The 16570-nt window shown below is 44.4% G+C and overlaps 1 protein-coding gene across 1 annotated transcript in view; it reads left to right on the top strand.

Annotated features, from left to right (window-relative positions):
- The first annotated feature begins 5551 nt into the window (after nt 1–5551).
- The window catches only part of ENPP6 (ectonucleotide pyrophosphatase/phosphodiesterase 6), a 55542-nt gene continuing 44523 nt past the window's right edge, over nt 5552–16570 (top strand). The window contains exon 1 of the mRNA XM_024194044.1: nt 5552–5789. Coding sequence (XP_024049812.1) covers nt 5552–5789 — 238 coding nt within the window. The remainder of the gene's footprint in view (nt 5790–16570) is intronic.

Raw genomic sequence — 16570 nt, 5'->3', positions numbered from 1 at the left:
TAGCCCAAAACTTCTGTCTGTATTTTTCGACTGAAAAGTCAATCCTGTCCAGAATGGTGACCTTTATCCCATAGTAGTCCTTGGCCTGTTCTTCACTCAGGCCATGTAGGCTGCCTGGGCTTCCCCTGAGACACAGGGTGCCATTCGGAGGGTCCATGATACCTTATCCCATCTGACTCTCATTGCTACCCTCGCAAAAGTTAGTAAAAATACATCAGGGTCATCTGCTGGGCCCATCTGACACAGGCTCAGCCTCTGTGTCCTACTGCTATTCCCTGTTGCAGGACTTACCAGACCCTGTATCAGTTGCTGCTGCATCTGTGCCTGTTCTCTTATGAACTTTTGCAGGCTCTTCTGATGCTTGGCCTGCCATGCAAGGAGAGACTGTCATTCCATCTGATGGGATTCCTGGAACGAACGCATGGTCTTCTGCATCTTTTTGTTGTTCCACCAACCATTGTAGAGTCTGTTCCATTGCCCAAATACCGAATACTCGCTCCAGCTTCTCCTGTCTGGTCCTCTGTCACCACAGATGGGGGAAATCATGCTCCAGGACAAGCCCTCATGTGTACCAGGGTGCGCCTTCACTCCTGTCTTATTGCCCCACAAAAACTGCGCAGACTCCACTAGTTGTGCATTCAAGTGCCATTTACTTTGAGTTCCCTCCCCCAATACCACTGTAGCCCCCATGCAACAGTCTAGTTACAATATCTTCTGTGCTTTTGGGTCTCTGTGTGACTGGACTCAGCTAGCCCTGTTCCCCGCTCACGCCCCCTACCCTCCTTGGACCTTCCTTCCTGTGCCTCATTATCTGATTTGGGCCGATGGGCTAACTGGTATTTTATCCCACCCAGCCCGGTTATCTGATTACCTCAATCAGCTTCCTAATTGCACTCTGTCGCAGGGGGCCACTTAGACTTTGGGGTAATCAGAGGTGTGTCTCTTCTCCTCCAGTCTGCTCCAATTCTGAGAAGTCTGAAGTACCAGGCTCTGCTCTGCTGTGCAACTACCTATGTCCAGTTCTATGACATCAGCTCTTGTCACAGCTGGTGTGAAGTCAGATCTGCACCACCATTGCCACCAGTCCAGCTCACAGCATTGCCAATTCTTATGATTTCACCATGAGTAATATGATTTTGGCCCCTGTTGGAGTCAGGCTCACAATGATGCAAGACGGTCCACCCATCCCTCAAGTGATTTCCAGCCCTCCACAGAGGGAAAAAAACCCTTGCCTGCCTTCCCAACGTCCCCTATAGAGGTAGTAGAGTTCCATCCTTCTCAAGCCATGTCTACACTACAAACTTATGTCGACTTAAGTTACGTTGGCAAACAGCTGCCGCAGTTAGCACATCACTTGTGTGAATGCATACTTGGCTCCTTGTGTTGGTGGTACGTGTACTCACCAGGAGTGCTTGTATTGATGCCAAGTGCAGTACACTATGGGTAGGTATCCCAGTGTGCAACTGATCTCCATGCAGCGCACAGTCTTTTGGGAAGGTTTGGCAATCCACAATAGGGTTGAAACAAGTCGCTCAGGAGTGACTGGGAGCATGGGATCAACTTCCCAGTTTGCAGCTGTCTCAATCCCATAATATTATCTGTATCCCATAATTTTCGTGCCTTTTCCCCCCCCAAATCCCACATACATACCCACCTGGCCCTCCTCACTGTCCACCATCTTGGACAGAAGCATGGAACCTGCATACCTCTGCACTATTGTCCTGAGTGTTGCAAGCACAGGGCGCACGATTCTGGAGTATTTGCAGAGCCGCAAGAACCACCTAATGAATGGGGAACATAATTCCTTGGAGGACAGATTGCTGTGGGACATAGTGAGAATTAATTCAAGGTTGTTGGAGGGAGGGATAGCTCAGTGGTTTGAGCATTGGCCTGCTAAACCCAGGGTTGTGAGTTCAATCCTTGAGGGGGCCACTTAGGGATCTGGGGCAAAATTGGTACTTGGTCCTGCTAGTGAAGGCAGGGGGCTGGACTCAATGACCTTTCAAGGTCCCTTCCAGTTCTAGGAGATAGGATATCTCCATTAATTTAATTTTAATTTTATTCACGGAGCAGCTGCACATGGTGGAGCACCACTTCTGTGCCTGAGAAACAAGCACTGACTCGGGGGATTGCATCGTGATGTGGGTTTGGGATGACAAGCAATGGCTGCAGAACTTTTGGACGCACAAGGCAACATTCCTGGATGTATGCGCTGAGCTTGCCCCAGCCCTCCAGTGTAGGAACACCAAAATGAGAGTTATGCTGACAGTGGAGAAGTGAATAGCAATCACACTGTGGAAACTTGCGACACCAGATTGCTACCAGTGGCTTTCACAGGATAATGTAAGTGAAGCTGGGATTGTCTTTAATGTCCCTCAGGATAGAATGGTCAGGGTAGTGCAGCAACCCCTGAGGCCATGTGGACTGTTGAGAGTGGGGGGTATAGGGAGATCCTGATACTGAGTTCTGAATAGGCTGAGCCCCAGATTGTTGAACCTGCAGGTCTACCAGAGTCTGCAGCATCTGTGTTTGCTACCTGAGAAGCCTCATTATGTCCTGGTGCATCTCCCTCTCCTTTTCCTGCTGGGACTCCTGGGCCTTTCTCCTCTCCGCTCTTTCACTCTCCAGGCTGTTCGCAATGTTCATTCTCCTGGCCCTGTGCTCTCAGTCTGATGCAGCACTGGCTCACAGGATTTCATTGAACATGTTATCTTGAGTCTTCTTCTTTCTCCTCCTTATCTGGCTCAGGCATTCTGCAGGCATGGAGAGGGAGACCCTCAAGGCCGCAATGCAGCAGCTGAAGATGAAACACACAGTGGTAGTACCATTGTCAGCATATTCACTGCATAAAGTGAAACCTAAGATGCTGAACTCACGTCCCTTGCTCCCCTAAAATTTTAAGCACTACATTCTCACTTCTGCTTGGGATTGCTTGTACACGGCACCAGTCACAGCACTAGCCATGGTGAGTATGGCCTGCTGGGGGTTGGGGTTGCACAGTTCTAGTAGTATAGTGCAATGGCACTGAATACTGGCACTATTTTCCACAGATGGTGATGATTTTAGCTGATATCTCACTCCTGAGTGTAACAAAGGCGTGTATGCTGCTCGCCTGTGTATTGCAATGGTGCCTGCTGAAGTTGGCGTGGGAAAGTGTCCTACTGCGGAGGAAGAAATAAGGCAGCCCTCTCTAGACACCTACTCCGCGGGGGGGGAGGGGAGCTTCCCTATAATTGAATATGTATGTACACACTTACCTGAGGTTCCTTCACCTGCATTGGGCTCATCCTTGCTGGACTGCGGTAGAGTCAAAAACAGGTCCTGGCTCACTGCGCAGCTGGAGTCTGCTGGTCACTTGTCCCCCATACTTCTCCTCCTTGCTGTTCACAGCAGGAACTTGTGACTCAGGCTCCTTGGATGTATCCATGGTGCTGTGGTGAGTGGTGGTAGGGTCTCTGCCCAGTATGGTATACAGCCCTTTGTAAAAACGGCAGGTCTGAGGCTGAGCACTGGATCAATTGTTGGCCTCTCTGGCCTTCTGGTATGCCTGCCACAGCTGCTTGGCTTTCACACGACACTACTACTGGTTCCTGTCGTAGCCCTTCTCCTGTATCCTCCGAGCTATCTGCTCATAGACACTGATGTTTCTATGGCTGGTTTGGAGCTGTGCCTGCACAGCCTTTTCTCCCTGCAGGCCCAGGACTCGGGAGATCCAATATCTCCTGTCTACTCCAGGCACAGGCAGGAGCGCATCTGGAGTGTGTAGCCGTTATGATCAGCTGGTCAGTCACACTCAACAATGGAGAGTTGGTAGGTGTGCTCGCTAAGCCAGGAAATCAGGAAAAGGAATTTCAAAAATTTGCAGGGCTTTAAAGGGGAGGGGAGCTTCCAGTCTCTGTGACCCCTGGGCAGTGGAGTTCATAATGGTGACCAGAGTCATTAGTGTGGGGCATCATGGGACAGCTGCTGAAGGACAATTAGGGTCAGCATAACTATCGCAGTGTCTACACGCTCAACCTAAGTATATTGACCATGACTCTATGCCTCTCAGGGAGGTGGTGTTACTATGTCAGTGTAACGGGGCACTTACTTCAGTGGGAGACAAATTTAAGTGTAGACACATGCACAACTAGGTTGACATAAGTTGCCGTGCGTCAAACTAACTTTGTAGTGTAGACCAGGCCTAAGCCTTTGAGCTCTGGGCCTAACACAATTATAGGTAGGATTCAGCTCTTTCTGCTAGTTCCTCTCTGCTCCCCCCAATAACTCCACATAGCTGGTGGACAAAACAAGTTATACCCAAGCATACACTCATGGGGTTAAAAGGGGAAAAGGTAGAGAATACAGGATAACGAAGTTCCACAATCTGACTCTTTGCTGTATTTAAATTTGTGCTGCACTCAGATGCCACAGAAATGGGTGTGGATCTCTGGTCAGGCAGGTACGCACTAGGCAAACCAGGGGACTGCACAAAAGGTGAGAACTGGAGAGGCGTAGCAGCAGAGGTTCAAAGGAGATCGATCCTCTTGTGGAAGATTATAGATTTTCAGGCAATGGGTGGGCAGGAGGAAGCTGGGTTGTTGTTTATGGGTAAAATTTTAACACATTTTTTTCATGTGTGAATTTGTGAATCACTCATTGATATTTTACAATGTTAAAGAACACAGAAAACTTGCTCGTTTACAAAAGGGCTGTATTAATAATAGATTGTCTAATATTACAACACCACAGCACAAGTGGGTACTTAGACTGTAAGCAGGAATTTAGGGACTTAGACTTGGAGCAGAGATTGTTGTTTTTTTCTGCTTGGACAGCACCTAGCACAATGGGGTCCTGGCCCATGACTGGGGCGCCTCGATTCTACGGTAATACAAATAAATAACAAGATGGGGTTTTTTATGATAATCTTAGTCCAGTTTTCTACCAAAAGCCATAGCAAGAAAATAAATTACACCTCTGTGTCCCTGGAGATCATTTTAAAACATGCAAAAAGAAGTTGTTAACCTCCATTAGAGTTCTTCTACTTAAAAACGTGGTTACTTTTTTTTTAAGTTGTTTGCATTATTGCAGTGGTTTTTACAGACACAGCTAACCAAGTGGAACATGGAGTTTTATGCTGAAATAGACACATAGAAACTGGAAACCAAATGCTACATTATTCCTACTGTTTTCTTTTGTTAGGCCAGAAGGCAATGTTAACAAGCACACACTGACGGATCCCTGGAATTTCGTCTTAGTCTCCAATTTCTTGTACACAGAGTTTTTCCATTGCTTAGTACATTTCTTGAACACAAAAGTAACAAGCTCTCTCTTCCACACACACTATACACTTGGAAGCAAAGTTAATCAGACTTTAGCAATTAACCTGTAACCTTGCAAGCTAAGCAGTTTTAATAAATGGTGCTGTACCTTTAAACCCTGCAAGTTAAACCAGCCAAGTGAGGAGAGCAGTGTAAGGTCCAGCCCCTGAAAGCAGCTTCAGACACCTCACCCAGAGTCATTGCAAAGGGACAGGCAGCACTGACAGTGCTCTGGCGAGAGTTCTATCAACATGGCAAAGCACATGACCCTTTCTTTCCTCCTGGTTCTCACTATGGCAAGCTCATCCTTTGCCCGTCGAAAGCTTTTACTGTTTCTGATCGATGGCTTTCGTTATGATTACATCAATGACAATGAGCTGGAGTCCCTGCCTGGCTTTAAAGAGATTGTGGACAGGGGAGTGAAAGTGGATTACATGACCCCAGACTTTCCCAGCCTTTCCTATCCAAATTATTACACGCTGATGACTGGTGAGTACTTTCTTTTATGTGTTGTGATGCTCTTAAAAGTTGTCAGCTAGCTTCTTAGATAAAGTTAAGGTCATTGGATTTTGCTACACAGAGGGATGAATATACTCTAGGTTAGGCTTTCAGCTGTACTGTTACCCTTAGTGAGGTCTAAAAAGTATTACAGTACTCACTCTGAATTACAATGAGGACACCAAGATAAATAAATCTATCAGTTCTCTCCAATCTAAAGTAAAATCAGACACATGCTGTGTAAATATAATCTTGCAGAGCAGTTAGGATTTGTTTTTAGAAGTTTGCTTTTTCACTAGCTCACCAGCTATTTAGTTTTCATAATAAAGTTTCTTAAAAATTATTGTAATTGCTGTACCTATAACCTGTAGGCATAGGTGATCTCTAGTTGCTTCTCCTGTTGCATTTCATTTTCTCTGAGATACAGTACACACAAAATTCCTCAGATCTGAGTAAAATGCCATTTTTATGCTTGTCTGGAATATCTATAATGCTTGAACACTGTATGACTAAGTGTCTTTTTCTTTCTGAGTTAAAAAGTAGAAATGTCTGGGAAACATTTGGAATGTAAACATACAAAGTATGTCCGGAGACTCAATTTATGCATTTAACAAGGACTAATATAAACTGAGGATGACCAAAGTATGTCTTGTTTTCAGAAAGCAGAGCTGCTCTAGACAGTTCTGCATTAAACTGATCTTTAAATAAAACTGACATTCTGCTTTGGCCATTAGATTATGGGGATTTATTGAATTCTGTTTTAACTCTAACTAGAAAAAATCAGTTTGTTTCTAGCCATGTAGTGGCTTTGTCTGTCCACAGAACAATACAATGGCTAGCAGTTCATGTACTGCTTGTTTAGAAACAAATAGATGCCACTGTAAATCAAAAAGCTGACATCAGTTTTGCCTGGTTTGTTTCAAAATTACTTAACCCTTCCTTCCCCAGCTTGGAAGAAAATGCCCCTTTTCAATGCTCATTTCTTAGAAAATGCACAAATGGCCACATCTTTTCATCGCGGTCCAGGGGAAGCCCATGAAAAACGCTTTTTTGCAAGGTAAACATCCTTATAAAGAATAAAGGTGAGACTACACCATGGATCATTTTCTTGCTATATAAACAAATCATGTCAGCACTTCATATTTGTAAAAAGGCTGTGCCTGAAATTGGCCCAAGAACAAAAAGTGCAGAAGTGATTGCTTTCTCTCACTGTCAAGCTTGACCATCACAACCATTAGGTTTATACAGGCAGAGCCTCCTAGTGGAGACAAAAGGGGCAGTTTTCCCCGATACCTGTTCAAGAGGGCCCCAAACCGAGTGGTGGTGTGACTGGTGCACAGGGTCACAACACCACTCAAATTTGGCCTAGCCGCCCCTCCATCATAACAGATGCCTGGACCTCCCCTGAGCGGTAATTTGGTATTTGAAGGATTGGGGGCTTCAGTTTCAGATTTTGCCCTCATCTCCCAAAAAATCCCTGTTCAGTTTTGTATACAGGTGGAGTGAAATCCACAATCTGTTCATCTCTTTGAGAGTGTAGCTCTGTAGCCCATAGGGCTGGCTCAGCCTGTATTATATCCAGCTGTAATGTAAGAAACCTGCAGGCCCATATCCTGTAAGACCTTAGTTTAAGCAAATTAGTATAAATTAGCATAAGTTTAGTCAAGTATAGTAGGCCTGTGACCTTTGGCATAGATAAATAGTGTGACGGTCACCCCTTAGATTTTGGGGCACTAAGTATACCTGTCACTCCTTGCTCAAACGGATCTTGCGGTGATCACTTCCATGTTCCTTGCGGTGACCTTTTACTGTTAAGTTCCAGCTTCTGCCATCGAGCAAGCTATCCTTAGTTACCCAAAATCTAAGGGGGGAGTAAGTGTTTGGACTCATGCCAGAAGACTGTGAACGATATGTACAAGGACCATGCCATTGCTTAATCTTTAGCAAAACATGTGTGGTGTTACAGATCCCATCCGTCGCATTGCTCCTAATGATAAGTGTTGGCACGAGTCCAAACGTGTGGATCGCTCCTTCACATGCCCTTGAAAACATTTCAGGCAAAACCAGTTTAACAATTGTTCATCTTTGATGAAGCGTGGGACCTTTCCCACGTCTAGAAATTGCAACGCAGCAGTAATTGTGTTTGCAACATATTCTCCATATACCTCAATAGTTACAAATTTACCCCAATAGTACAAATTCAGCAAGGTCCCCTTTAACACGTGTATAAACTTTAAACAGCACAAAACTCACTCCCCCCACATCGGAATCATTGCCATGCCAGAGACAGGGCTGGTCCTTTGTCTCTCACCACTAGGTACTCAAGGAAGGGGGGGGGGGAGTATGAAAATCTAAGAGCTTATGCAAAGATCTATACCACAGATATCCCCAATACTATATTATTCTTATCTTTTTTCGTGGGGCTTGGAGCTCTTCTGGCTTTATTAATTTTAATAACCACCTCTAAGGCTTTACTTTGCCCTCAGTGTGAGCCTCCTTGCCATCCACCCTGAGGCTTCCAACAAGATATTGATTTTAATTCTGTGTAGCCTGATTTGGGACAAGAACCTTACGACCTTTTGCTCAACTAGCCATCAATACAATGATGATTAACTGTTAAAAGGGTCAGGCAACAAAAGCTTGGAACATGTCCTACTTCAAAGATCCTGCATACAGAAATCTTGCATGTGCTCTTGAGGTTCCATAGCATTTATAAAAGAAGACTATGGCTTTAGATGATGAAACAGGAATATTAGTTCTTTTACATTACCGCAGTTCTCACACCCTGGCTCGAAGCTACAACACAATTTGCAAAGCAAAATTCTTGTCAGAATAACATTGTAATTACATTTAAATGTCACATGTCATCCAAGGATCTCAAAGCATTACAATTACAAAATAATTTTAAGTATTAATTAAGCTTCATAAAACTCCGGTAAGACAGGAATTAAGTGAGTCAGTAGAAAAGCCAAGAACAGGACTCAGGAGCTGGGAAAATCCAAGGAAGTTCATTTTCTGCTAATGACCACAAAGTTTGGGGAGCGTGGAAAACCCAAACTCAGCCTTCATCTATCCCTCCAACTCTCCCTCCATACTCCAGGAATACGTTTCAAGAGCAACTTCTGGGTCAACTACTGAAAAGTGTGTAGCTGGAAGGATGACGTGTGTCAAAATGCTGCAACTCCATGTTATGATTTTGTAATGCTACACCTCAGTGTAGTTATGCATCTGTCACTACAGCATCGAAGATGGGAGCTTTGCATTTTAATTTCCAATTCACATTTAACAGACTCTGAAGCCACAAGCTGGGCCATGCTTGCATTTCTGTCCAAAGTATTCTCCCAACCCTATTAGGCATAAACTACTATTCAAGCATAGAGGACTTGAATTTTATCACAATTTCTTTCTAGAACTCAATGTTCTTATCATTTCAACAAGGTATTCTTCACAGCTTGTTCTAAACTGTTATACTGTGGACTGCCAAAGAGCTCCCATGTTCTAATCTCAGAGGCAGCTGCATTTCAGTGCATGTGTGTGTTTGTTTAGAAATTTATATAGCACTTAACCCCGTCATAGTGTGAAATTAACAAAATTCCAGTCAGCAAGGAGTCAGTTGATGTTTAGTTCTCTCCTGACTTTACTCATGCATGTCAAGTTTTTTTCTTTCCTGTCTTCTTTCTCCTAACACCATCTGTTAACTTAGTCTCTCTGTTAGAAGGTGGTTGTTGCCGAGGGAAAGTTCTCATGAAATGTCAGTCACATCTGATTAGGACAATACTCTGTGCTGGACTGGAAGCCAATCTTCACCAAACCATAATGATAGATTTGTATCCAGAGATTCAAATTTGACCACCCCTGCTACCTCTCTCTAGGATTGGGATCCAAAGTTCTGTTTTTGGACCATCTCCAACAGTAGTAAGAACCCCCATACTGATAGCTTATGTATCTAGCACCTCTCACTGCAGAGGGATCCAAATACTTCACAAACTACACCCACACTCACTACTAAAATGTAGCTATCTCTAGAGCAGAAGGACTACATCAACTACACACTTCACAACAGCCTAATATTTACATATAGTGTTGTTATAGCCATGTCAGTCCCAGGAAATTAGAGACAAGGTGGGTGAGGTAAGATCTTTATTTGGACCAACCTTGAGAGAGACAAGTTTTGAGCTTACACAGAACTCTTCCTCAGCTGGGAAATTTACTCAGAATGTCGCAGCTAAATACAAGGTGGAACAAATAGTTAAGCATAGTAGTTAGCACATATTAGCACAAGGTCTGGAAGGGTCCCTTAGAATATGTTGGTTTAGTAAAAGATATTACCTCACCCACCCATATGACCTTTTATTCTCCAAGATGTATTTTATTGAGTTTGTTAAAAATATAACATAGCTGATATACGACATACAATAACAACAGTAAGGAGAATCACTAAAAGGTCTGTGCTATAATAATGAATTGTTTTTTAATGCCTTACATCTGTGAATCTCAAAGCACTTCATGAACAATAAGCCTAATAACTCTGGAATGTCTGAGATTCCTGGTATTATTAATTATTATAATATTATTATTAGGTTGTTGTCTGTTCCTAAAAGCTCATGCTGCAGGGTTTCAACTGGCCACCTCCAGGGGTTAGGAAGGCATTTTCCACCCAGGGTATTCTCGGAGGGGTTTTTTAATCTCCTTCCTCTGAAGCATCAGAGATGGCCACAGCTGGAGATGAGCCATTGGATAGGGAGGGCCAGGGCTCTGAGGTGGCACTGAGCAGTCTCTCTCTCAGATGTTTGACTGGCTGGTTCTTGCTCACATGCCCAGGGTCTAACTGATCCCCATATGTGGGATCAGGAAGGAATTTTCCCCCAGGTCAGATTGGCAGTGACCTGAGGTGGGGGGTTTGCCTTCCTCTGCAGTGTGTGGGGGCGGGTCACATGCCAGGATTACCTGGGTATAGCTCACTTAATAATTTCCCTGCCATTGCGGGGGCCTTGAGCACTGGTGCACCTCAGTCCCTCCTATTCTCTGCCTGTGGCACATAATAGTCTAGTCTCCTATGGGCTGTAACACTTCAATCTCATTTTGATTGTTGGGTTTAGTGTGCAGGAGCTGGGTGGTGTTGGTGGCCTGTGATATACAGGAGATCAGGCTGGATGATCTGGTGGTCCCTTCTGCCCTTAAACTCTGTGACTGCATGAACTCCTAGATACCTCAATCAAGTTTGGGGCCCCATTGTGTTATGCACTGTACAGCCAAAGTGAGAGACAGTCCAAACTCTGAAGAACTTACAATTGTAAGACAGGCAAAAGTTGGGAAGTGTAAACAGAGAGGTTAAGTGACTTGCCCAAGTTCACACAGCAGTTCCTAAATCCCAGTCCAGTTTTCTAGTTATGGGATGACACTGTCTTCTACCAAAGAAGTTTTTAATATTACTGATTTTAAAGATGTGTGAACTAAGCCCCAAAGGGCTATAGTCATTAGTGGGACTTAGGCTTCAACTGACCTTTTAAGGCCAACATTGAGGTGCCACCCAGCATTCACAAAACCACCACTCAGCTGCAGCCTAGTGCTGTAGGTGTTTAAAGTCCCCTAGGCCCATAAGTTTCTGCCGGTGAGCATGCACGCAGCCACCTAAGTCCTGCCACTGCCGAACTGCTCAGCACCTAGTTCATGCCTGAGATCTGGAAAGATTCTCAAACTAGGCATTCCTCTGCCTATTTTGTCAGCTGGGGATAAAAAGGGGTTAGAGGAATCTATAGCACATAACAGGACAAAAATGGGAATGATAAACTGCATCTCTCATCCTCAGATTTTAGACATTCAGAGACAATAACATTCAGTATTAATACTCTTAGTAATAAGTATTAAGTATTGTTTCCTATTAAACCCTGCCTTCCGAGTTTACCTGAAACAAAATATCAAAGAACACCTAATTAAATGACACAGCAAATTTCAAAATCCAGGGCTGGGAGCTGGGCAGAGGCCTTTTCCCTTTCTTTATATACATACTGTAATTACGAGACAGGAAATCAAACCACAGGAAAATGTAATACTAAATAATAATAATAATAATAATATTCATTGTCTGGCTTACTCCCATAAATAGCAGGTCATTCAGAGATCAGGAAAAAAAATCTAGTAACACAGAGCTAATCATTGGCAGAATGCCATGTTGCACCCCTGGTATCATCCAGTTACTAATGGATGATACCAGGTGTGGTATCACAGGGGTGGTCCAGTTATTAACTGCCATGTTGCACCTCACATATGGTTCACTTATTATATGCCACGTTGCACTTCTTCAGTACACTGCAGTCTAGTGCAACAGCAGGAAGTTCAAGGACAATGGATAATACAGTTGCGAGCAATAGACAGAAGGTGTGTGAATGACTTGTTTGGCAGTCAGAACACAACAGGAATGCAGGGTAGTGTTCTGTCTTTGAGAAAAGCCTGTGCTACAGATGATGTTTAGTTTAAAGAGAACACCACTCAACACTGATCATTGCTTCAGCCAGTGGGATCTATCTGATGTGTAGGCTAAGAAACTAGTTTGATATAGAAATCTTGTGACACCTCATGTTACCCTTAACGACCCACTGACATAAAATTCAACTCTTTGAAAATCAACCTACTACAAAACATTTCCTGTATTTCCCTCCCCCCCTCATTTTCTCCTACTAAGGAGAATTGCATCAAAGCAGGATTTTTTAAAAAAAGTTGAGCTGCTGCAGTTGGGCCCAGCTGATGCCTTAATCATCAGTTTATGAGGTTACAATTGGTTGCTTTGAAAATTATGTGAACATTACAGAAGATTTTGATCCCAGATGAGCAATGGGGACTGTCTGGCAGCTGGGAGGTGAATCAAGTCTGGTACATCCCCAAAGGAGTAAGGTGCATCAGGGAAATGTCAGCACCGGGGAGATGTGTTTAGGGCACTTTTCTGGGAGTAGCAGGAGAATTTTAATCCTGAAGTGGGGCAAGGTGTATAAAGATGAGATGGGCACCTTCTGGAAGGTGAGTTTGGAAACTTGTGGAGGGGGCTTTGGTGGGTTGTAGATGGGCTTGGCAGCTGAGGAGTGGGGAGAAAATTGGGGCACTCAGGTGTTCTAAGGGTTAATTCAATTGTACCATGTGTTTTTGTTTGAGTTAAATCACAGTCATCTTGGATGTTTATTCTTTTGAGAATCTTCACACAGATTATAAGGCTTAATATTGCTCGCTCTGATTTGGCCTGTTGCTGCATAAACTTTTCTGTCCAAAATAAATGGAATGTCTGAGTTACCTCTCCATTACCCCTTACAGCTACCGGTTCTTACTTCATAGTGGTTAGTGCAGCATTCCCTGGAGCAAGCTGCCCAAGCTAGTAACTTTTGGGGTCCAGAGGTGCTAAAAGACTCTTTGCAAGGTGCTGAGTGTACAATAAGATGGCTATAAAGAGACACTCGCTCTATAATGAGCATCCCCCAATCAGTAACAGCTGAATGAATGCAGCACCTCACAAGGCCCTTTATAACTGAGGCCACAGCCAGCAAAAATAATTCATGGACAGTGTCATATCTCAGCTGGAAATTAAGAAAGGGATTTTTCCAAGACTTTGTCAACAAAAATAGTCTTTTTTTGGCACATCATTTTTAGAACAAGTCAGCAAACCAATTTGCTCTAAAACATTACTTTCCAAAAAATATATTTCTTTTGGCTTCCATGAAAGGGAGAGGGGCATTCCTACTTATGCAGCTGGTGAAAAATTGCTGGATTAGGAGGTGGTAACATAGTGGAGTTTATAGACAGTTGAAAGATTTTGATCTGAAATGGTAGGTAGAAAGCTGCAATGTCCCAAGAAACCCAAGTTTATGGATACACTGAAATATAAAATGCTTTAATGTAGAACTTTTCATTTGTTAGGCCTCTCAAATCACTCTATAAAGCATCTAATTAAGTCAGTGCTTTTCCTGCATACCCCTTCATAGGAGAAGGATCCCAACTGTGATGCCTTCTCCTGACTTTCCTACTTCATGGCTCTCAGTATGGAAACAGGATCTGTTCCTTGATCTTTACATGGCTATATCATGGTTCCATAACACAGTAATGACAGAGTCTGGTGTCATCTACAAAGAGAAGGCCAAAATGCTCAGCCTGGTGGCCTGATGTGTACACAGTCCTTGTTTACAGAATCTTACCCTTATACTGCACCTTTCCTCTTGAATGATGAAATAGGGCATATTCAAGCCAATTATTTCATATTTATTAGTAGTACTTCTGCGTCTGCCTTCCAGTAAAACATGCCCTCTGCTCTCTTACCCGTGCAGTCCTTTCTTGATTTGCATCAGACACATTGCATACCCAGATGCTCTTACATATTTGTCACTTGCTCTAAAAGTTCTCCTGCTTGATAGGACAGATTCTCAGTATTTAAACAGCCAATGGTTAACAGATATAGCCTCCTCCTTTGTGAATCACAAAGGACAAAACATGGTCTGAGCTGGAACACAAAAGCTGTGATTCAACCTCTGAGCCTTGCTGTTAGTTCTAAAAACTGTACTTTCCTGAGTTATGGCTTCATCAGATATCACAGTTATTACAATAATGCAAAATATGTTCTATATTAGCATATTAAACACAAACAACACTAAAAGAATGGGGGATGGAGATTAATGCACATGAAGGCAGGGTGGGGATACAATTGTTGGCAGCTAGTTATTAGAGCAGCATTAAAAAAAAAAAGTATTAGCATAGAGTGTAGTGAATAACGGCAAAATCCAAACCCCAAACAGCACTTGACACTTATTGTTTTAACTTCATTGTTCTGAGAGTAAAGATGAGGGTTCATCTTCAGCTACTGTCTCCTCCCCAACCAAATCAGGACTAGAGCTGAGTAAATAATTTAAGTTTTGGTTTGATGGCCAAACCAAAAACCTGTGTGGGGAGAGGAGATCTGCTGATTTTGAACAGAAAGAAATTTCATTTCAGGTTATTTTTTGGCAAATGTATTATTGAACTGAAAAAATTTGTTCAGGTCTAGTCAGGACATGATGTCATCATTCACCAAGAGTCTGGAACTCTTCTATAACAGGTATGATAAATTCTCTAGGAAGCTATCTACAGTTCTGCACCGAGTAGAGGCAAGGGCCCAATTCTCCACTGTCCTGCACCTTGTGAAATCATTAACACCACTGTAAAGAGGCTAGAAAACACTACCCAATCAGAACAGCAGCATTTCACACACATGCTTCACTGGTGTAAATAACTACACCAGGTGTAGAAGTACAGCTGAGAAGGATAGATCTTTGCAAGTATAGTGCATGAATGTATTTATAACATGGAAATGAATGGTAGGGCTATGGAAAAGTGACATATAGATGTCATTGGGGATTCTAATATTTCTCCAGGTCCAGGCCTAGCAGCTGCAGCACACATTTTCTTATACCATTTTGCTCATTTCCAAGGGCAAAATTGTAGCTCAATCACCAGACCTCTCTAATGACAATAAAGTTGGCAATTTGTGCCAAATGTAGTGGTGCTTTTTATGATATGAGCACCTGCTTATTGGGTTAACCAACCCAGTTCCTAGATGCTGGGGGCAGTAGTTATCACTAAGTCTGATGAAGAGGCAAGTATTAACTCAAGCTCATAATTGCATGGTTCAATGCCCTACTAACAACATTATTATTAACCTCCTGGTAGTGGAGGATAATGAATGCTTGGAGGACACCGACTATCATTTGTCTCATATGATAGAAGCATGTGCCTGGTTTTTGCTATATAACTAACATTATCTGGGCTACAACTTAGTCAAAGAAGAGACTAAATTTAGTTCCAAAGTAAGCTTCTGTAAGAGGCAAGGGTATGTCTACACTACGAAATTAGGTCGATTTAATAGAAGTCGATTTTTTAGAAATCGATTTGATACAGTCGATTGTGTGTGTCCCCACTAAGCGCATTAAGTCAGCGGTGTGCGTCCACAGTACCGAGGCCAGCGTCGACTTTCGGAGCGTTGCACTGTAGTAGTTATCCCACAGTTCCCGCAGTTTCCACTGCCCATTGGAATTCTGGGTTGAGTTCCCAATGCCTGATGGGGCAAAAACATTGTTGCAGGTGGTTCTGGGTACATGTCGTCAGGCCCCGCTCCCTCCCTCCTAGGGTGACCAGACGTCCCGATTTTATCGGGACTGTCCCGATATTTCCTTGTTTGTCCCACGTCCCGACCAATGTTAGGTTGGGACACTGGACAAACAAGCAAATACTCCAGAGCCCGGAAGTGCTCGCGCCCCCCCCCCCGCCCCGGGGCGGAGGCATCGGCAGCTCAGCCCCGTTCGTTCCCCTGCAGGACCCGAGCGGGACAGGGGGGCTGGGGCCTGCTGCCCCCACTCCAGGGCCGCTGCGGGATAGCACCAGCTGGGCAGCAGCCCAGACGCGACTGCCCAGGGGCTGGGCACAGCGTGTGCGCTGCTGGGTCCCCGCAACAGGCCCGGGCTCAGGGGGTTCGGGCCCGGGCGCCAGAGCCGCAGCCGCTGAGCTTGGCCATCGGCCGTTTCCTCCCCCCACGGCAGTGGGAGCTGCAGCAGCGGCTGCTCCCGAGTCCCGCTGCCCGGGGGGGGAGAACAGCCGCCGCCTGGCCCCGCGGGCCGCCCCCCTACTCTCCCTACTGCCCGACTGAGTCCTGCCTGCACTCGGGGCCAGGCCGGACTCTCACTCACCCCAGCCCCGCGCTTCCCCTGCGTCTCCCGGGCCTCCCTCCAGCGCTTGCGGAGGAAGAGGGGGGTGTTTTTTTTTTG

This window comes from Terrapene carolina, unplaced genomic scaffold (genome assembly GCF_002925995.2).
Source record: "Terrapene carolina triunguis isolate 2854851 unplaced genomic scaffold, T_m_triunguis-2.0 Scaffold66, whole genome shotgun sequence".
Classification (NCBI taxonomy): domain Eukaryota; kingdom Metazoa; phylum Chordata; order Testudines; family Emydidae; genus Terrapene; species Terrapene triunguis.
The sequence above is the reverse complement of the archived record's forward strand: the minus strand, read 5'-3'. Positions and strand labels throughout refer to the sequence as shown.